A 23,735-nucleotide genomic window follows, 5' to 3' on the forward strand; every position below is an offset into this window, starting at 1 on the left:
TCTTTCTTCTTGATGCTGGTCTAATATGTCGAACTATACTACCTTCATTCTTTTTCTCATCTCCTATTTCCTATCCTGTCTCTAAGTGTTAGAGTGTAGCTTCATCTCCAAAAACCCACCTCTAGTGAAAGTAGCTTGTTTGTTTTGTCATTTATTATCCGAATCTCATTTCCATTGATTACACAAATCAATATCATTGTCTTGAAAATCTGTTTTTAATATGATTGGAAATGATTTTCAATATTTGAATGTTTGAGTAATTTGAAAAAGATTATACAGGAAAGATCAAAGCCTACCTGCATAATTACATACTGAAGAGTTAAGTAGAACAGTTTACTGGTTTGGAATAATTACGATTGAAATTAATTTGATTGAAACACTTGCCATTTATATGACATATTGGTACTATAAAGTTTTTATGAAAATCAGACTAGGATAGTGGGCCTATTTAATACCAAAGACTATTATCTCAAAATAGGTGCATTCTAGTAAAAGTTTTTAAAAATGACTGGTTGTTATAAAATTTACTGACATTTTTAAAAAGCATTAGTATTAATGTTAAAATAAGACTGAAGGATTTTTGTCAAAGCCTCTCTCTACTATCAAATCAAAATAATTAATTTTAATTTTCAGGGAATCCACCACTGGGTTTTCATAAAATTGTGGTAAATTGTTTCTGGTAGTGGTAAAATTATTGTTGAAATTAGGTATTTAACAGTTAATTTTCAAATTTGAAGGTTCTAAGAATTAAATTATAGTAAAGATAAGTTACTTTTATATGGATTTGAATACTATACAGTAGTTGTACTTAGGTGATTGAAGATCAATTAACCAACCACACATCTCTGAAATGGTCGGTCTAAGTCTGTAAGACTACACCTCATTTACATATCATTATCATCTTATTGAGCCATGGAGTTGCTTATTATTTACTAGTTGAACAGAACAGATTGTAATACTAATTACAAATGGAAATAATAAAAATAAATAAATTTCCAGGGTTTTAAATGTTTTGAAGTAGAAATATATTTAAAGCTTGTGTGGCCAAAGGAAGCATATTTAATACATCTCTCAGTCACTAGGTCAGGAAATGTTAATTGAACTCATCAGATTAATAAACATTTTTTTTTTTAAATTTACATTTTAATCATTGAAAAATAAGTCGATTCATTATTACCTTCCTTAGATGAATTTAATCTAAACCAATTTAAAATTTGAAAAGCCTTAAATAAAAAAAAAATCTTTCTGTTCTGCAATTGGATCTGTAATGTACTTGTTTAATAACGATAAATAATATGGATCACCTGTATTTCTTTCATTGGGAATGTGGCTGATGGTTTATTTTAATTTGAATAGATGTACCCAATTTCCACTACATTAGTATAGTGGTTAAATAATCATCACAAATCCATTGATAAGAGCAAAGATTCTGAGGTTTAAATGTAGTCAACGTAAATTATTTTTTATATGGATTTAATACTAGATGGTGGATAATAATAAAGTTTAATAACTTGGGTGGTTGGGATTCATTAACCATACATTTCAGGAATGGCTGGCCCTGAGTTATATAAGACTACATACCCCATTTACATGTTGGAGTTGCTTATTGTTCATTGATTTCAACATACAAATTAGGAATGTAAAATTAAATGTTTGATATTTCAAATGTGTATGTTGCTTTAGAGGAAAAACTCGTGTATCTCAGAAGATATGTGAGGAAGTCTTTGTGTTGCTTTTATGAATTGAAATGTCCTTTTAATGAAGCAAGAACAATGACAGTTAAAGAGTAGCGATAATTTGCTTTTTTACTGATACAGTTGGGTATCATCAAAATAGCCATTTTGGTTAACCTGACATAATATGTAAGTATCATTCCCAAAACTAATATAGCTATTCTCAGTATTATAAGAATTGTGGCAGATTTACTAAGGGATATGAGGAATGAAGTCGTTTCATGTTTTCTTTAACCAAGGAAACAGTTCAGCATACCAAGTCATGCAAATTCAGAAATTCAGCTCTGCTCTGCTAGGATGTTTTCATTACGAGGACCATCTCCCTAATGCACATCAATACTTTCAAAGAAAACTACTATTGACTAATGCTTTTTGTTTTACATGTCACAGCTGCAAGAATTAGATAGTGTACAGCAACAAATTTATCTACACCTTCTGTTGAGAAACAGTGAATTATAAATTGTTATAATTACTTAGTTTTGTAAATGGATATCAGCATATTTTGTTGCATAAAGAGTATTTTATAACAATAATTGAACAATGAATTACAGATGTTCATTATGCTGTTTAAATATTTAAAAACAGTGGTGTAGTATTCTCTACAATATTTTATAATGTTGCCTAGAATTAATAAAAAATAGTATAATTTTTTTTAATAAATCTTATTAATGAAAAATCATTACAAAAGTTGAAAAGTATAATAAAAACGAACTTAATAAAGTAATTATTTTAATATACAAGTAATGTAATGAAATTACACAAAAATTAATTTCAAAACATCATAATTATCAAGTTTTAAAAGTATTCTAATCACCAGTATAGAGAGTACATTAGTTGAAAAAAATCTTTTGTATAACAATTCGGGTAATGAAATATAAAAATAATTAACTCAAAATAACTTTAGATTTCCAAAGTCTTAAATCTTAAATGCAATTTACTTAAAAAAAAATACAAAATATATATGCATTTTACATGGTGACTCATAAATAAACATAGAATATGTAAAAATAAATAAGTTATAATAATAAATACGTAAAAATAAATAAAAATGCTTTTATAAAAAAAATTATTTTTCCTGTGTATGGAAACTTATAGGACACATTGTATATTAAATAAGTTTCTAAAAATTATTTTAAATTTGTGTATATAATAAAAAACAATTAATTACTTGATTTTTTTAAAAAAAAAACTTCTTTTAAACATAAAAATGGTAACTGTTTGGCATAGGTGTAATCACGGTGGCCACTTGCCCCCCTGGTTCATTTAGTCAAACAAAAAATTATAGGTCAATATCAATAAGTTATAATAGCAGCGATTCCCAAACTGTGCGCTGTGGCGCCCCAGGGAGCCGCAGCCTATTCACAGTGGTGCCATGAAATATTCTAAAAGCTTTATAATTAATTGAACCAAGACATTAATAATTATTAATTTAATGTTAATAAAGTAAAAAAAATATTGAAGATACTTGAGTTTTATTTATTTTTATCTCTTACTTATGATTAGTCATAGTTTTACATAGGGTAGGGTGCCATGGAAAAATTTTAATTGAAAAAGGGCGCTGCTACTCAGAAAAGTTTGGGAACCATTGATAATAGTACGTGCAGCTAGAAAGCATGTTTGAATCCTGGCGGGTGGGCTCTCTGATAAACAAGTGGGTAACTGGCGGTTCTGGATGGTCTGCGGTAAAACTCGGAAGATTGGGAATGTTCTAGTAACTCATGTACCCTATTTAAGCGCTGCAGTCAGTGTGAGTGAGTAGACGCATTTAAGCTAGTTTAGACCGCAATCTCATAATAGTAATGTAAAATTAATATTAGAAACATTTTTATTTCGTGCTAAAAATATATTATTTTCAATGAGTTGCAAAGCAATCTAAAATGTTCAGGAAATGTGAAAGCTGTTTTTTGCTTGTAATAATAGTAATTTTGATGTTTTTATTATAGAAATTTTCAGAAAAATCATAATAATACTAAACAATTTAGTAATAACAAGTATACCACACTCCAATAATTATAAATATAACAATTAAAAATTTTGATTAGCTACTTTTGCTTAATTAGATGGATTTGAATTTTGAAATTGTTGATTTTGCAACTAACTACTTGTGCTAGTTGCAAATAATAAAACAAATTTTACAAAATATTAAAGATTTATTAAAAATAATAATCATTCAACAATAAAAAATCCCTTTCGGCACACTAAAAGGCGGAGGTAGATTTCACTAGTGCTAAGTAGGGGATAAAAAAGATTTCCACCTTAAGTTAAGAAAAACTTCAAATTTACTCAATACGCCAATGGTTGTATGTAAAAAAATGTTCAAATGTATAGCATACAACAAGTTCCATCTTACAATTGCAGCAACATTTTGGTCATCCCTTGCCATAAGAGTTGGTCATATCAAAAATTGTTTCAGACAAAAGTTTTAGGTAATGTTTAGAGGACTGACGACCACTTTAAACCGATTCAATAGTGTGCCTATTAAGGAAGGTATGATTTTTTGTCTTCGAAATGTCATTTTTTCCATTGCCTGGGCCAATGGTTGGTGATATCAAAAAACTATACTTAGATAAGTTTTAGTCCCTTATCCAGAGAATAGTAGGAACTTTAAACCAATTCGGTATTTTACTTAATAGGAAAGTTATAGCAATATTTTGTTTTTTGAAAAGCTCCCCCGTTGCCACTTTCATGGTTCGATTTTGCCCATTAACGAACTCGACTGAGATTTTGGGTGTTATATTTTATGCTCCCTGGCTAGCATATTCCAATAAATTAAAGGGTGCATTGTGCATTTACTGTGTATTGTTTCCACCAACTAATGTGCATGGTGTTTTGGGTTCTTTTTTAGTGAGGTCTTTTACTCGCTATAAAGACATGCACAAATTCGCGAAATCTCACACCTCAGTGGTACAAATCTGCAGCTACAGCAGCAAACGTTTTTCTTGAAAATATATCAGTTGATATATGTACAGCTGATTTCTATCCACCAAGAAATGGAAGCCAACAAGAAAATTCTTGCATCAATAATTTCAAGTGTAATGTTTTGTGGCACACATGATCTACCTTTGAGGGGCAAAGAAAATCATGAAGGTGTTTTTGAAGACTTGATCAAACTCAAAATTGACACTAGTGACCACATTTTAAAAGAGCACATAAAAAAGGGTGCAAAAAATGCCACTTAATTGTCACCACGAATTCAAAATGAAATTATTAGCCTATGTGGTAAAATCATTTAGAGACAATATCACTACTGACATAAAGAAAGCATGTGCTTACAGTATCCTGTCGGACGAGAGCAGTGAAATATCAGGGAAAGAGCAACTTTCCAATGGGGTAAGATTTTTTGACGAAGAAAAGATGATGGTTTGTGAGGAATCTAGGTTTTATAGAGTTGACTGACATGGATGCACAATCTGTAGCAATTAACAACTTTGTAGAAAAGGTAGGCCTTGATTCAGAAAAATGTGTCAGAAAAGGATACAATGAGTGTTTCAGTATGGCAGGAAAGGATGGTGGTGTCCAGAAAATTATTTGAGAAAATATATGAGAGTGTTATACTTTCAGTGTGCTAGTCACAAACTGAACCTAGTTGTAAACAACTTGAACAAAATAGCAGTGATACAAAATACAATTTGCACAGTAAAAGAAATAGTAAGATTAATAAGGTCCTTCGTCAAAAATGCTTACCGAATACACCAGTGCTCTGTGAAACCTGTTGGTCTCAAAAATATAGAAGTATCATCACATTCAAGAAACATTATGTGCAATTTGTTATGGTGCTTGAAAAACTATGATCAGACTGTAACACTGCAACAGGAAAAGCTACTTTTCAAATTTATTGCAATGCTACAAAATCAGAAGTCATTGTTAATGCTTGTCTCATAGCAAAATGTTTAGCATTCCTTCAGTCAACAAGTGTGGACTTACTTCAATGAGCAATTCACAGGCATCATAACAAAACGCCATGGAAATACAGTTGTTAAAAGTGAAAGTGTTATAGCAGAGGCTGAAAAAAATCACCAATCATCTTGGAACAGATTTCAATATGCCGCAAGTCAACAGAAATATCATGTGAATCCACCAGCACAGACCTCTAGCAAGTTTTGTAGATTACTAATTATTCTGTGCATAGATTCATTAATAATGTCTCTAGAACAGCATTTTTCTGAGAAGAACTTGCCTGCATTCTCATTGCTTATGTTGCACCCTCACATAATGTTTGATATGATGTATGAGGATTTTTTTAAAAAACTACAAGTTTCTGTAGTTACTACAATTTGAATGATTTCCTCGGTAAAGCTGAACTTTGGTACAACCAATGGAAAGGAAAAAAAGTGCTAAATATCGAACTGAAGGAGAGAGAACTAGCTGCACTTGTTAAAGAAACCCAATTGTTCTACACATCATCCATAAACAAGCACTACTTATCTCACTTGCATAGTCTGCACAATGTGCACTATCAAAAGATCCTTCAGCACCTTACATACGATAAAAACTTGGTTAGGTTAACAATGACAGAACATCAGCTTGTCGGTCTTTGTATGATGAGTGTGCATAAAAAGAGGGTTATGGAAACTAAAAATAAATTTGAAAAAGAAATTTTGTCAAGATTTAGCCAGTGCTGAAATAAGATTTAGATAGTTTCGAATAGCATTGCAACTAATTACTTTTAGCATTTTCAAATGTTCAAATAAAACTACTTTTTTGTTTAACAAGTCGTCAGTTGGAAGAAGACTGAAAACTTAAAAACATTCATTTTTAGTTCACAATGAAACAACTGTAATTTGTCTATATTTTTATTTGGAATGGAGTCACAAGTTGTAACTTATACAGCGGCCACTAGATGACAACAGTGACAGTATGTGTTTCTGACATGTCAACACGTTTATACTGACCAATAGAGTCACATGTCAGTTGTTTCTATTGTTGTCATTAAGCATCAGTCTTTTTGTGGAATAGTGTCACATTTTAATAAGTGCCTTAGTGTGAGTTCATTTACTTTGGCGAATACAGTCATATTTTGGGTTAGAACAGTTTTTTCAAAAGGTAAGGATAAATTATTTTATCGTTTTAATATATTAAACTGAGGTGATACAGTATTCTTGAAAGAAATAATTTTAATGGCAACCATTATCCAGTTTTATTTCGAGATGTGACTGTTTTGTCCAGAAAATATTAAGCTAATCTGAAGATATTTTTTAATGACATGTCATAACATTTTTTTGATTGAATAAATAAAATAGTAGTTACAGTGAAATCAGGATATTTAGGATCTATTTATGATGTGCTTTGGCCATCCATTGCATTTTATATCAAGTTATGTGATGTACAATACATCACAATACATCACATTTATTTTTGTATAAATACTATACAATATTTAATACAGAATATAACAACGCTTTCTTTAATCCAAAAAAAGACCAGTGTGAATTTTGCCTTGCTTTTCTAAATGCTAGTACAAACGAAAAAACTCAATTTCAGGAAAAGTATGATACCTGCCTCAAAGAAAAAGAGCTTTCCCACATGGAAAAAGAAAAGGATAAAACTTCAGAGAGGGTACTTGCCGTATATGACCTCTAAGCACTTTTCCCATGGGAAATCCATCCACATATTATAATACATCAAAATTGAATGTTATACATTTAACCGTACACCAATTGGCAAATAACAAATTTAGCTGTTATATTTGGCATGATGGATAGGGCAAAGGGGGGGACTAATGAAATTGGTAACTGTGTGTGATACTATCTTAATTGTATAAACACTAAGGCTTACGCTGAGAAAAAATTAATAGATGTAATACTCTACAGCGACAGTGTATGAAGCAAAATAAAAACAAATGCATTTTTGCCATTTTAAAATTAGAAAACATACAATCAGTGATCCATCAATAGTCATACCCAGAATGAAGGTGATAGTGACAATTCAGTGGTAACTGAATGACATATTAAAAAATCTACTCTGATCCATGTCCCTCAACAGTATATGACACTCATCAGGCAAGCAAAGAAAAATGACAAGCCATATTCAGTAGATGAAATGTATTATGAAGATTTTTTCAACTTTTAATTGAAGATTTTTTCAAAAAACTTGTTGCAGAGATTGGCATCAGTAATATATTCAAAAACTGTGAAGGTGAAGTAATTAATATGACATGAAAATGATCATGGTAAAGAAGGATCAGGTTGGAAAAATCTTTCATAAAAAATTCTTACCAGCAAGAGGGATTCTGTACTCAAGGAGCCAGAAAACAGATTTTAATTTACTTGACTAAATAGAGATTATAAAAAGAAATGACCTATTGCAGAAGCTAAAAAAAAAATGCACTATTCTCCTTGGTAGATAAAAAAGTTAATCCTCGATATTATTGATTTTCATAAAAATTTTTAACTTATAGTTGTTCTCATAAAGTTTTTATTTTGTATATTAAAATTTATTTCAGAAGCAACTAAAAAATAACCCTAAATTCTATAAAAAATATTTTGAATAAGACAGTGACATCTTTGAAAATAGGGGTTGAATTTGTACTAAGTAAAAAACTATAGGTTTGCAATGCAGCTTAAATTGTCTGCAAGCCACCTGTAATCATTATGGTTTCTATTTATTTCATGAGACCAAGATCCGAGTATCTTTTATCAAATAAAATTATTAAATGCTTCCCCAGAAAATCTGTTAATTTTGAGTAGTAACAGTTTCTTCCAAACTGCGGATGTTTACTCCAAAAAGAAAAATGGTCTATGAGGCGGAATTTTATTCTTATTTTTCGACTTGTACAAATGAGTTCATGAGAAGCTCATTTTGCCCTTTCATTCAATGAAGTCTTTATTTCGCATGATACGATGAATATTTAAATCCCTAATTCCTGAAATTTTGTTTTACATTTTTAAATGTGCGTATACACTCGTCCCAAAATCTCATTTTCTACCGGGTTATTTGAACATATAAGTAAGGGATTTTGGGACAAAAGTTTTTAGTTGTACAAAAACTTTACAAAATTTTAATACATGATAATGATTAAACGAGCTAACAATCGAATATTTATGAATGATTATTCACTTTCAATATGAATTAGTATTATTTGGTACTGATAAAGTTGTAATATTTATTAAAAATAATAAACAATTTTTTTTAATAATCCTTAATAAAAATAAATATTTTATACAAGTCTTAAGAGTATTGATTCTATTTTAAGTATTTTATTGATTCTTAAGAGTATTGAAATTGATTGTTAATTAAGATAAAATTCAAAATAATGAATGAAAACCTAAACAAACAGGGGACACATCTTATGAAGTGCAACTGACACACAAAGTCTTCGTGTAGTGTGTGTGGCTCTATGGTAACGACTCCTTTTGCTATCCGTGGGGTTCGGTATCGAATCACCGATAATTTTTTTTTTTATGCTCATAAAATATTTTTTTTACTAATATTATTTTCCATTTGTTATGTAAAACTATTTAATGCTGTTAAAATGGAAAATCAACTAAATGGGAGTAACTTATTTCAAAATTTTATAACTAAAGATCTGATATTATTTATTTTGGTCAATCTTCGGGAATTGATGATTTTTTAGTTTAATTAAAAATATTATCACAAAACAATTTTTGAAAGAAATTGTTTTTAATAATCTAATTTACACGGGAAAATGAGATATTACTTATATTTTTACGGATACCAAAATGAATATTACTTTATAATACTGAAATAAAAATAAAATAAAAAGTTGTTGTTTAGTGAAAAATAATTTTATATTCAATAAACATATTTTTCTAATGAGTCAAATGAAATGCAAGGGATTTTCTAGGTAAACCATTTTAAACCGCGTGCAATAAAGAGAACAATTGTTCTGCATTCAGGTTTGATATCTTAATCCGTTTTATTTTACAACTCTGACTCATTTTTTTACCTGGACAAAGCAGAAAAGAATTAATTTTCTCTCTGAAGACAGTTTTAGCTTTTACATGGATAGTTTGTCTCTGAATTTTCTCGATTTTATAACTACTCGCTTTTAAAAAGTGTTTTTTTTTTTATAAAAATTTATTCTGATACAAATGTAAATATGCCGTCGTGTTATTTCCTTAATTGTTTGAGCAGAACTGATTCGCCAGCGAAAAAGAACATGAAAGATTTTCCGTTCCTGGAGAATGAAGCATTGCAAAGTGTGTGGCTATAAAAATGTGGAAAATCACGCGATAATATAAAAATTGAATATGGTAAGTTCAAAAGTGTGTTTTTTATCTGAATTTAAATTTTGATGAAATAAATATGATTAAATTTCGAATTAAAATGCCTGTATGGGAAAAATGAAAAGAATATATTACTGGCTAATCGATCAATGGAATGAAATTTTCTCTGAACTTATTGACTTCATCTTCAATTATTTATAAATATTAGAGTAAAAATCCACATTTCGACGCCAATTTTCATATACGTCAATAAATTTTATTCTTTTATGTTTCAAAAGTTTGTTTATTTTTGATAATTCTGCCTTTAATGACAATGATGTCTGCTTCTGTTTGTGCGCCAACCGCATAAACGAATTTAAACATCATGGCGGGAAAAGGATTTTGGGACGAGCCACTGCGCAACGCTGGGTGTGCGACACTTTCTTACTTTCATCATGGTAGTAACTATATTAAATCAATACAATTCGCGGTAATCTGTAAACTAACGAAGTGTTGGCTTTAGGTTCTGAAGCTTTTTGAAAAATACATTCTGCACGTTTTCAACCTATGTAATTAATTAAAACATAAAGAAAATGTTATTAAGAACAAAACAGTCTATCAAAATAGAACAATTTCTAATTTCTGTGTAAATACATAGTTCAACCATAACGAATAATCATCATCTATTCATTTATTCAAACTTTAATTTATAACAAAAAATCTAGTTCATATTTTTGTTTACATATTTTTATTTTATTTTTATTTTTTAGTACTTTAATTATTTATTTTAAGTTACTTTAATTTTATAAAAATAGTTTACGTTTAGAAAAATTATAAAAAATGTTTTCCTCGTTTCCGATTTCCGTTTCCGTCTACCAACAGTCCATCATAGGGAGTCGCTCATTTTGCCATTCGTTGGTTGCTGGGCGGTCTTGTGCCCGTTTTGGGTTTCTTGTAGGTAAGTTAATTATTATTTTTCACAAATTTTGCACATATTTCTTTGTGGCCAATGTTTTAATGAGGGTTTTTGTTATAATCATCAAATTAATTAAGAATAATGGTGTAAGACCGAAATTACGGAAAAATATAATTTTGAACCACGTGCACGGTTGGTACAAATCGTTGCCAGATTTAGTTATTTGAAAGCTACAAGTATTCTGGTATTCAAATCACTTAAATATCACTGAAATTTATCTATAGTGTAGTTTGAAATAGTTATAATTTTACAAATTTATAAAAAATGTGTTGCACGAACTTTTCTGAGGAAACTAGTTTATATATAGTTTTTCCAATGGGGTTTTGCCTTCAAACGTTAAAAATGTTATCTACCAAGAATTTTGATGCGTTGTTTGCCTCATTTTAAGAATGTGAATAGTTACATAATTTCATGAACACAAATTTGCCTTATAACTTCCTGAAAACAAGTTTAATTGCGTTAGTTGTAATTAGGGTAATTTATTATTTATGCAGATTTGTGTTAAGATGGTTCAACATTACAGTGTAGGCACCTGCACTGGATTGGACACAAAGGACATAGTATAGCCAACAGGAAATTCATGTCAAATCACATGAATAACAAGTATGCTGTTACTTTATTCTCGTTTGAGTAATCGAGTTAGTTTGTATTCTTAAAAGTCTACAAAATATCCGGTAATTATATATAGTAATGGACTTGCCTCTGTTTTTTATTAATTATGGAGTGTAGGACCTAAGTTCTGTGGTGAAATTTTTAAGTTCAATACCCTTACCAAAAATGTTACACCTTTTCTTAAAACTGTGTAGTAGCTACTCATTCGATCATTGTAGTCAACATCTTTTGACGTTAAGTCATGTTCCTCTTTTGTAGTTAGCACAAGTACTTGTTGCCTGTCTTCCCACAATTATTTTTGTCATCCTTCAATGCCAAAATTGTTTCTCCTTTCTTAATTCTTTAGTAAGCAGTATTCTTCAGAAGATATTTCCAATCTTTTCTTAAGTTCTGTAAATTTTTGTTTCTTGAAAACGTGTGACTTTTCACTCATAATTTTTAAAATTACACACAAAACCGTTTGTAACGAAAAGTTTGTATATTTTCACACCGTACTGGTCACTTATTTTTTTTATATATTGCAGTCAATCCTGCCATGGTACCATAGACTCAGTTACAGTTTTCTCCTGGAATGATATGTTTTTGGAGAGGGCGTATTTTATACAATTTATCATGTTTCTGAGTTAAGTAGTAATAATGTCATCAGCATACAAATATTGACCACGACACATCTGATTGCCTCATAAAAATTACAGTTAATCATTAAAAACTCTTACTGTAATATATGATATCTTTCAATATCAAGAATAAATTTAAAGATTATTTATGTTACAAATGAAACCGAAACAGACTTCATTATTAAATTCTCATGTTTAGTGCATACTATGTGACTTGAAACACTATTATGTTCATGATTTGTGCTCACTAAATAATATTATTAATAATCATGTACTCATTAATTTGTTTATTGTCAAACTTATACATTTGCAGAATTTATGTGTATTTTGGGGCTATGTGGACTCTAGATAATTTCGAGAACAAACACTGCGGCACAGAAAGTGTTGACATGAAGCAAGCTACGCACCAGACCATTGATTGCTATATATGGATAATATATCCTGTAATGCAAGAAGCGAAATATAATTATAGGAACTATGAACTAACGTACTCTCTAAAAGGCTGCCCATCTCTTATTGCCGCAGCAAACATGTTCCTGTCATCTGACAAAGTTGCAAAGAGACTTCTATATAACAAACAAATCTAACCTTATTAACAAAATTTAACTGAAATAAAATTATTCAGTCAGCAAATAATTATATTATACATGTATAATTCAGATTAACAAAATTTTTGGTGTGGGTGCTTTGTAACTTAACTTACGGACAACTCTACTGAAAAGCAAGTTGTGTCCCTCGTAAGGGTTACAAAGTACCCGCACCAAAAATGTTATCATTTTGCACTGTACATGTATAATATAATTTTTTGCAGATTAATTTTATTTGAGTTAAATTTAGTTTTAGATTAGATTTTCTTAGTTGAGATTTCATCACCCACCGGGTTGGTCTAGTGGTGAATGCGTCTTCCCAAATCAGCTGATTTGGAAGCCGAGAGTTCCAGCGTTCAAGTCCTAGTAAAGCCAGTTATTTTTACATGGATTTGAATACTAGATCGTGGATACCGGTGTTCTTTGGTGGTTGGGTTTCAATTAACCACACATCTCAGGATTGGTCGAACTGAGAATGTACAAGACTTACACTTCATTTACACTCATACATTAAATTGTCACTCATACACTCATTTCCCTGAAATTGTCTATTGAGGGATTGACAAAGAGTAAAAAAAAAAAATTCTCCTGTAATTGCTTGTGGCCATCTTATTCTAGTTTTACAAGTGTTGCCTATTATTAGTTTCCTGAAAACTTGAATTTGTGCATAAAAAAAATCAAAATTTAGAACAGTTATACAGTAGTTCTATTTGGTAATGTTTGTTCACTAATAATGCCGTGGAAGGAATAATGTACAGGACATCAATCATAAGTAGCAAGAAGCCAGTTCAAATTTTTCACCATCCTTATTAACTGAGCTTTCTAAACTTTATACTTTTTCTTGAGATTTTAAAGACCCACCTGAAAAACAGGTGGTACAGTTACGTGATAATACTCAATTGAACTGTAAATATCAGGCGGACTTCTTCAAGTACAGTATAATGTTCATCAGTATGTTCTTCCATTATCAATGATGATTACCATTATGATTTCTGAAAATATTGTGTTGTTTTTATAGATACTCGTATAAACTGATTATATGGAAGATCTTATTGCTGTTATTGTAATGCAGTAATAGTGTACTTCTGTATATAATATTTTTGTTTGTTTGTAGGTAGTTATTAAAACGCTTATTTATTCAAAATGGTAAACGGACGAATTCCTACGGTACATAGTAAAACATATGTGACACCCAGACGTCCATATGAAAAGGCACGTTTAGAACAGGAATTAAGAATCATTGGAGAGTATGGTCTTCGTAATAAACGAGAAGTATGGCGTGTCAAGTATACTTTAGCAAAAATTCGAAAGGCTGCTCGAGAACTTTTAACTTTAGAAGAAAAAGATCAAAAGAGACTTTTTGAAGGTAAGCATGATGCTCACTTTATTCTCTTCTGACTGGTTAGCATTTAGTTTTTAATGCATAGTTTCAAATTGAAGTAGCTTAATGTGATTTTTTTAATGAATTTGAATATGTGCGTTGACTGTTTATTATTTCTTTACTGCTGTAGTCTTGTTATAGCAAAATGGAATTTTTATTCAGAATATTATTTATTTTATGAATAATAATATAACGTTATGGTATTATTTTTTTATCAATTTTTCTCTCTAATATTATATGATGAATAAAAATATATTGACACCTCTTATCTGACTCAAATATTTGATGTTGATAGATTTTCTGATGTGTGGAGAGTTAGAGTTTTTGTAATATTTACATAACGCTCTATATCAAAGCACATTTAACTTTTTTTTTCTTACAGGTAATGCTTTGTTACGTCGTCTTGTACGTATTGGTGTACTTGATGAAAGTAGAATGAAGCTTGATTATGTACTTGGGTTGAAAATTGAGGATTTCCTTGAAAGACGTCTACAAACTCAGGTTAGTGTTGTTTTTCATTGTATGTATGTTTATTTTCCAGAAATTATTTTTTTGTTTGCTATTGAAAATTTTTCATCTAAAAACTTGTGAATTTTGTTTTAAGTAATTAAACCTTTGTGGTGATTAAAGTTGAACTACAATTAAACTTAGTTTTGCTTTTCATGTTTTTTTTTTTTTAAATATTAATGCCAGGTGCTGTTTAATTGGATTTTTTTTGTACTTTACCAGTTTTGAAATTGGGATGCGAGTGCTTCTGTAAGGTGTCAGAGCTGGTGGTTGATTTTAGTTATTGATTTAATGAAATTCGATAAGAATTCAATTACAACCAAATATGTTTATGTTTAACCATTTGACTGCACACCAGGTTTCAGGTATAACTTTTTTTGTCAGGGATTGATTAAAAATAATTCTATATTCAGAATAAAATTTTCATTTTAAAAAATTATTAGGTTTTGTTTAAATCTAAATTGAGGATTTAAGTTTATTAACTATAAATTTGATTTGTTAGTTTTTGTCAATTTTCAGAAATTTTTATGGGAGTATTTATTTTAATCTATTTCAGCTCCTATTAATAAATCTTATTTTTAGTTGTGAATTTTCTTGCATGACTATAAGTAACAAAATAGTTGTCCTAATACTTGACACCGGAAAATGCACCAGGCAATGTAATGGTCTACATTCTATAGTCATGTTTTATGTATTTTCTATAAACAGGTACCTAGGAAGAGCTGAAGTTTCAATTACTTAAACTAGATTTCAAACATTTATTCTGTTAATTTTCAAAGTAGTAATTTTGTTTGGCCTTGTGTTAAGCAAAAAAAATCATAATGATATTTTTGTTATAAACTAAGAAAGGCAAAATTAATATTCAGAGATGAGTTTCAGGTGGAAGTTATAAACACTTGGTGGTTAGCTCTGATACATTCATATTATAAGTTTAGTGTTAGCAGTTTGATTATTGATAGAGTATATCATGATTGTTGAAATGTAGGTACAGGGAAACTTTTGTTTTGGTTTACAAATAGGAACTAAAATGCTGATAAAGAATGACACTATTATTAACTAACCTGATTATCATTTAGTAGGTTTACAAATTGATTATGTTACTTTCAGAATATAAACATGATTTATATCTCATTAATAGATTGCTACTATAGACTATTTTATTTTCTTTATTTAATTTTATGATTACAATTATTAAATAGTATTTTGCTGTAGCATATTTAATGATAGCTAACTTAATGTAACTAGTAACGTGTGAAAATTTTAGTAAATGAAGTAAATTTAGTAGAAGTTTATGTGAAAAATTTATTAATATGATCTGAAACGGGCTCCAAAAGATTCAAATCTTTTGCAGCCCGTTTCAGATATGCATATGTTGCAGATATCCATCAAAATTTACATTAGTACTACAATTATTTTTAGTCTTACTTTTTTTTTATAACCCAATTTATTTTTCAACTTATTAAGCATATATGTAATTTTTTTTTGAGAATCAAGTAAGTCAACATATTGACCATTGTGCTAATTGAATTAAAAAACAACCACCACCAAAACACACTGATAGGAAAACCTAAAATAAAAAACTAATACAAATTGTAGACTCACGAGATTCTGCATCAATTGATACAGTATTTTCTGAATTTTTAAGTTTTTATTTGTTATATGTATTACAGAATTGTGTATGTAACATGATGCTGGATCCCGCAAAGGTTGACAGTTTTTGTTTGTTTGAAAGTTGTTGGTTTTTTTAGGGTATTCTGTTACTTGTTTTGTTGATGTTTTTTGAGTATATATATATATATATATATATGTATAAATAAATACAAAACACACATATTGAACTTTTGTTGTAGGACATTTTGGATCTGCCATATTGAATCCATCTTTTTTGTTTTGGAATACTTGATCTACATACTAAATAATCAATATCTAAAATTGTTGAAACTATGGATGCCAAGTTTTCACAAAAGTTTTCATTTAGAAGAATAAAGTTGGGTTCAATATGGCAGACTCTTAACAAACACAACTGAGTAGTTTATTTGGTACAGTAATCAACTATATTTGTTCTGGTAATGTAGTCAGTCACACTGTTTAGCGTTGATGTTATATCCATAATATGGAAATATTGTTTTATTGTTAAGTATTTCAGATATGGAGCATTCTGTTTGATCTTCAGAAAGGAAGTAAATTTATCTCGTAGCAGTGATGATTTCACTTAGGACACCTAATTAGCCAATGGGCAATGATTGTGTTAGTGAACTGAGCAGTATTAAATTATTTTTAATTTGATATCACAATTTATTATTTATTCAGTTGTCATTTATTTTAAAAGATTAGAATTTTTCTGAAAGTGTTAATGAAAAAAATAACGTAACCTTTATAGTGAATTAGGCTTTAATAAAAAATGATTTCATAATTTTCAGATATGGCAGTTGCAATGATGAGTTTACTTAGGACACCTAATTAGCCTATTTTGGCAATGATTGTAAAAATAAACTGAGCAATGCTATATACATTTTTATTAAGTATACTTAATGCAATTGCACTACCCTAATTTTTTTAATATAGCTAAACAAGCTTATTTATATTTTTCTATCAAGTACCTGTTGAATTTGTGTGTTACTGTTAGCTGTAAATGACACATGCTTAAAATATTTGTATTTGCACTGTGCATTGTTGGTGATATTTGTTATAACTGGGTTTATGTAGAGGAATATTGCATGTGTGTATTAATAGCTTTTATAAGAGATGAAATTGAATTATGTGAAAAGCTACAATTAAAAATGAAATTTTAACAGTGGGCTTTTATGAAGTAAACAAAAATAAAAATTAATAAAAGCGAGTTTTTCATGTCTTATTTTTTAGTATATGGTTAATCCTTTTGTTAATAGTGACTTATAGTGAAAATATAGAGGTTAGTGAAAGAATATCTAGTCAAAATTAAAAAATTCTTTGAAATTAAAAAACTTGTTATTCCATAAGTTTCCTATTTTCTGGAAAACGTATCGTATAAGTTTTGTGTAAGAAATAAAAGGTAAATTTAGTTGTATTATATTATCAAATTTCATTTATTAATATGAAAAAATTGCCTCACAAATTGGGCAGGAGATAGTGTATATATTTGCACTTACCTCTAATCAGTGAAGGCTATAATAACTGCCTTGTTTAATCCCAGATAACTTAAATGTAGTTAATCTGATTCATGGCAAGGCTACACAGTTAAATCATAAGTTATTTATTAATTACTATCTAGAAAATTTATATTTTTACGTTTTTGTCTATTAATATTAACTATTATTTTTAATGTAATTGAATTTTATTTTATAAAACTATTTATTTTAGTTTTTTTCTGAGTAAATGAATATTATTTATAGTCTTGGCAGATAAATTTTGCACACGTATGTGTAGCGTGGGAATGAAAAGAGATTGTGGAATGAAATAAAAAATGAATAAAAGTACAACACCTTAGCTGAAAAATGCAGTATTTATTTTTCAATATAATACCAGTTTACATGGATACACTTTTCCAATGTGTGACAGGTTTTTGCATTGTCGCTTAAAAATTCTGGCCGTCTTTCTCAGATCAAAGTGGCCATAGCTTTCTTCACCTCATCAGTCGTCTTGTATATAAGTAAGGATTACCTTTGAGATCCCTTCTTAGATAAAAGAAGTGGAAATTGCATGGAGACAAATGCAGTGAGTATGGCAGATCTGGAATAAGCTCAACTTCAGCTTGCGGAAAGCCTCTGCAGTGGCAGGGTGCATTGTGTGAGGCCACACATTGTCATGTTGCTAGATTATGGGCATGGTGGTCTTTCTAATGTGACATATTTGTTGTCTGAAATGTCTCGATTTACCATTCTTGGAATTCATGGTAATCCCAAAACACCATCAAAAGGAGTTTCTTCACCAGTGCTTGAGTTATTAATTTTTTGGGTTTTGGCAATTCATAATGTCTATTCCATGCTTTGCCTATTTTCTTCCGGGTCATAATGATGTTCCAAACTCTCATCCTCCGTCACAATATTGAAAAGGAAGTAGTTTCCCTCAGCACAAAGTTCTTTGCAACATTTTACATGACTGTCACTTTGAAGCAAATCTTCCACCTTCTTTCGATGTTTCTTGTCTCACGGAAACTGGTCATCTGCTGCGAGATGCGTCCTCAATTGTTGCTTTACCAGCTTCACATTTCCAAAATTTCAGTGCCCATCTATTCGCAGTACTGTTGTCAACAGTTTCACTACCGTAAACCGCTTTTAATGATGAAAATTTTCTGCTGATAAAAATTGGATCACTGTTTTAACTGTGTTGACACTACTCGCCTTGATTTTAATTACTACTGAAAACAAACTGGTGAACTGATTTCAATGCATTATTGCACGTTTGTAAAGGGGGATTTTAGCTATCATGTGCTGCCACACCTAACTTGATATTGTACCTTTTGTTTCCATGTAGCACACTAGTGTACAAAATTTATCAGCCGAGCCTCATATGTATTATGTTAATATTTTTAACAAGCTTTTTTTTTTTATAAAATGGATTAGTAAAAATGAACTGGTAATTGTGAAATTTTTATATTTTTACTAAATTTCTCTAATCTGTAATAGGTTTCCCAACAGATAGATACCTAACCCCTCAGTTTCCCATCTCTGTGTTCGTAAATTTTTATTTTTGTGTTTGAAGTTGTTTGAATAACTTAGGTTAGGTTTCAGCTAATGATCTATAATTTTGTAAAAAAAAAAAATCCAGTTATGAAGTAAATGGTTAAAATCATTCTTATCTCTGCAAGAAAACGCTATGATAATTTGGAACAGTATATTTGACAAAACTTTACTGTTAGTGATTATTTATGTTAATTTTTTCTTTTTTATGTAGGTATTCAAGTTGGGTCTGGCTAAGTCTATCCATCATGCAAGAGTTCTTATTAGGCAAAGACACATTAGGTAAAATTTTGTTACATTTTAATATTTTTTTTTATATAAGGAAATTTTGTTATAATACTGCTGCATTTAACTGGTTTTCATTTTAATGTCAATTATCTATCAGGGGAGTAACCAGAAGAGCTTACCCGTATTCTGAAATATACACTCAAAAAAATTGTAGTATAACATTAGATTGCTATAATTGGCCCATTCGGGTTTCTTTTTCTTAAACATTTTTGGCTGCTCCCCTAATATTTTAGTAGTTTTTGGTTAAAGTAATAAATGTTATGTAAAGATTTTAAACTGTGAATTTTTATTATTTGTAATTTATGCTTTCGTCCAGGAACTTAAAGGATGCACTGGATTTTCATACTTTGCTCTTCATTTTTAGATTTTCTTGTGCGTTTTCATTCAGGCCACTTAAGAGTAAGTTTTTGATGAAGGAACTGCTCTTAATGTCTGAAGTTGCCCCAGAAGTTACTCAGACAGGCCACTGAAAAGATTATGTTCAGTTAGTTATTAATTGGACTGCTTTTAATGTCTTGTCGCACTTGTAATCCTGATCAGTATCCTAAGTCATGGAGTGATGTCATGGGTAAATCTAAGAAATGATGGAAAATTTATCCTGCTTACCTATAACAGGTATTCGTTTTATTTGTATATGATTCTTTTGTTGCTGTGTTGTAAAAATTTTTATTAGTATAATTTTTCATGTTAATTCAAAAATATTATTTATTAAAAAGAATTATCAGCTGAATTAAGTTACAGCCTCACTTGCTAGAGATATTGCATTGTCTGGCAGTAATCTCTAATCTCAAGAGGCAAAAATGACAATTCTCTTTATTTTGCAGGCATTTAATATCATAGATGTTTGTTATACGGAAGAGATACATTTTCATTCTGGACAGTAAGAAACATCTATCAGCATTTCTTTTGCTTGCCTTCTATATAACTGTCTGTTCTGGGTTAACAGATAATTATTGAACATATTGTTTCTAGTTAATGAATCTGAGAATTCATTAATTTACATAAATATCAATTTTATAATGTTGTGTTAACTGTGCTTAATTTTTTTTGTACAGGTAACAGTAAGGCTTTAAGAGAAAGCTATACTTTTTATAAATTGAAAAGATATTAAGACAGACTGTCTTTTCAGACATATTTTAATACTGGATTTTTTTTGGTAGCATTATAAATCTGCCTGCTGAATGCTTTCCAATTCAATTTCCACTCATAGCTGATAGGAATTATCTATTTTCTGTTTGTTACGATCAAAATAAGTTTTTAATAACTGAGAAGTGGTAAAATAAAAATGGACTGTAATGTGTAGATTGAAATTGGACAAGTTTCCACTGTCTGAAGCCTTAAATATTGAGTTCATGGATTGTTTTATATATTATACAGAGTGATTTTTTTAGTCATGTTACCCAATGTAATTAAGAAAGGGAAATTTAGGTGGAATAAAAAATGTATTGTTACTTACAAATGAGATTAAATAAAAAGCTATTACTTACATAATTGTTAAAGAATATGCTCAAAATGCCCACTCCTTGTGGTTATACACGCACGGACTCTTCAGCATATTAGCAGAAACCTTTTTAAGAGTTGCATTGGAAAAGTTCAATAGCGTGAGGATTGTTTTTGAAGGCCTCGGACTTAATATAGCTCCACAAAAAGAAGTCAGGAATGCGAGGTCTGGGGACCTTGGAGGCCATAAGCCCTTGCTTATTATTCGATCATAAAGATCTTGCAGAAAATCCATGGTTTCTAGAGACGTGTGACATGTAGCGCCATCTTGCTGAAACCAGCAATACTGTTCTTGAGGTTCCAGGAGGGACACAATTGGTGCATAATATTCCTGTACCATTTACTGTCTGTTCGAAGAATATGGGTCTGACTATAAGATGACGAGATATCGCACACCAACCATTTTTTTCAGGATGCAAAGATTTGTCTTGTAAAACATTAGAATTTTCAACCGCCCAAATTCGACAGTTTTGACTGTTCACATATGGATCCAAGCTTCATCACTAAAGAACACTGTGTTTAAAAATTTGATTCCGTTATCATTTACGAGAGACCTAAACCAACGGCAATATTGCAATCGCTTGTTTAAATCTGGAGGCTGAAGCTCTTGGACTAATTGTACGCGATACAGATACAATTTCAATTTTTTAGCGGCTTTCTGAACACTTGAAGATGACAAACCAATTTGTGTGGAAAGTTTTCGTAAACCTTTCCATGGAAAATTGAGCAATCTGTTTTCACATTCTCTAAAACATCATCTGTCAAGCGAGTCGGTCGACCACTATGTTTTCTGTTGCAAACACTACCTGTCCCTCGAAATCGGTTTGCTAGCCTAGAAACTGACATTTTTTCTGGCGGAGGAACACCAACAAATTTAACGTGAAATGATTCTTTTACACTCGCGTACGATGGCAAAATATTGTTCAAGAAGGAAAGCTCGTTGTTCTATGGTAAAAGACATTCTGTTCGTAACACAACCGGAAACGGCACAAAAGTTTACACAGCTCAAGGAGAATCAACTCACACTGCCGTATCTATACCGGTTGAGTAGCGCTACCAACTTCGTCACAAAACAAAATTTCCCTTTCGTAGAAAAAATTACCAGACATTAACAATTGGGTAACAGGACTAAAAAGTTCCTGTGTAAAAAAAAATTTGTTTAGCATTCTTTAGTTCATTATCAATTTTTGTCAGTGTTAAAATTAATTTATTGCTTCAGAAATTGAAAAAAAACCACTTCCAAAGCATGGTGTGGAAACCATTCTAAAATTTTAAGGAATATCTATTTTTATGAAAATGTTTTTCCTTCTATTTGCTTGAATAAAAGGTCTCAAAAGTCTATATGAAAAGGTCTCGCTCTATATGAAAAATTCAGTAAAAACATAAAATTTGTTTAGTAATGGCTGGAAAGTGACAGGATATCACGGTTATTGCACATTATTAATGGTTTTTGAAAAAAAGGAAACTTAAAATTTATTTGCTGCTGAAATATGTAGTTCCAGATCCAGTTGCCTGACAGAAAATAGATAGTATTGAAATCAGCTGTGTGAAAAAAATCAGATGGTTCAGCATGATATGCTGTCTTTACACATTTTTTTACAAGTTCAATCGGTTGTTAAAACTGAAATAATTCGATAATATTGATTAGTGTCTAACTGTACTGGTTATTTTATATCAGTTAGATAGAATAATATCAACGTAACTAAGATAAAGTTTTTAGATATATATGTTTATATCATGGTCTTAATGTACCTTCCATTGGTGAGTTTTATTTGATATTACTCAAACTTGATTCATTTTTAAAAAATACTGCACTTTAATGTTTTTAATATTGTGTTTAAAAAAATTAAGTATTGAAGTGTCTTGTGTTACTATGGTGTTACAGGGTACGTAAACAAGTGGTGAATATTCCAAGTTTCATTGTTCGCTTGGATTCACAAAAGCACATTGATTTCTCAATCAAATCTCCATTCGGTGGTGGCCGTCCTGGTCGTGTGAAGAGGAAGAACTCCAGAAAGGGAGCTGGAGGTGCTGCTCAAGATGAGGATGAAGATTAAACAATGTTGATTTTATTAATGTCAATAAAGAATTTGTTTTATGTCATTTATATATTTGTGTTTATTTCGAATTTTTCGTCATCCTGAACCTACATTCACTGAAGTAAATATAATAATTATAAATTAGCAAATCTGATTCAGCTGCTCCATCAGTCATTAGTGTGTGATTTGATAAATATATTATGTGTAATTTTTATAGAACAGTATTCTTAAAGTTATGCTAATTTTATCACAGTTTGTTAGGAACTAAGTTTTCCACTTCATTTATTTAACTGCTAGTTTTTTTCTTTTATTAATTATAAATATATAAATTTTGAATTAAAGATTTTAAGATTGTACATCTGTCAGATGTACAATCTTAAAAGCTTAAAAGATGTACAATGACAAAGCTGAAATGTGTAAAAGCACTTTGCGTAGATAAAGTGGACGACAGTAAGCAATAAGTGAGAATTTATTTTTATAAGTAATTTGATTTGTAGGTCCGTAAGTTATTAAAAAAACTAGAAAAAGAACAATGAAGGGTTTTCCCCCTTCTAAATTTTCTATAATTCTGTACATCTGGAATAGATGGATATATGTTAGAAATTATCAGAATTTAAGATTTCTGAAGTTTGCTTCTGAATGTGAATATAGTACTTTGTGTACTGTAACAGA

General features: G+C 30.0%; 1 protein-coding gene across 2 annotated transcripts; it reads left to right on the plus strand.

Moving 5' to 3' along the window:
* Positions 1 to 10,751: 10,751 nt before the first annotated feature.
* On the plus strand, positions 10,752 to 23,131 carry RpS9 (ribosomal protein S9). 2 transcript variants are annotated; one of them, XR_012757631.1, is made up of 6 exons: positions 10,752 to 10,856; positions 13,805 to 14,056; positions 14,454 to 14,572; positions 19,451 to 19,518; positions 19,889 to 20,139; positions 22,910 to 23,131. XR_012757631.1 is itself a non-coding variant. In XM_075374911.1 (5 exons), exons 2-5 carry the CDS (start codon positions 13,834 to 13,836, stop codon positions 23,079 to 23,081), a joined length of 582 nt encoding a protein of 193 aa, XP_075231026.1. In that variant the 5' UTR covers positions 10,752 to 10,856; positions 13,805 to 13,833; the 3' UTR covers positions 23,082 to 23,131. The 2 variants fall into 2 exon arrangements, 1 of the variants encoding a protein (XP_075231026.1); XM_075374911.1 differs by lacking the exon at positions 19,889 to 20,139.
* Positions 23,132 to 23,735: the final 604 nt, after the last annotated feature.

Source organism: Lycorma delicatula, chromosome 9, assembly GCF_047948215.1.
Source record: "Lycorma delicatula isolate Av1 chromosome 9, ASM4794821v1, whole genome shotgun sequence".
Lineage (NCBI taxonomy): Eukaryota > Metazoa > Arthropoda > Insecta > Hemiptera > Fulgoridae > Lycorma > Lycorma delicatula.

Bases quoted from the DNA above. Each gene is read 5' to 3' on its own strand.
- RpS9 (XM_075374911.1), top strand. From the start codon at position 13,834: ATGGTAAACGGACGAATTCCTACGGTACATAGTAAAACATATGTGACA. The intron at 14,573-19,450 runs GTTAGTGTTGTT...TTTTTTATGTAG, and splicing joins AAAGACGTCTACAAACTCAG to GTATTCAAGTTGGGTCTGGC. The intron at 19,519-22,909 runs GTAAAATTTTGT...ATGGTGTTACAG, and splicing joins ATTAGGCAAAGACACATTAG to GGTACGTAAACAAGTGGTGA.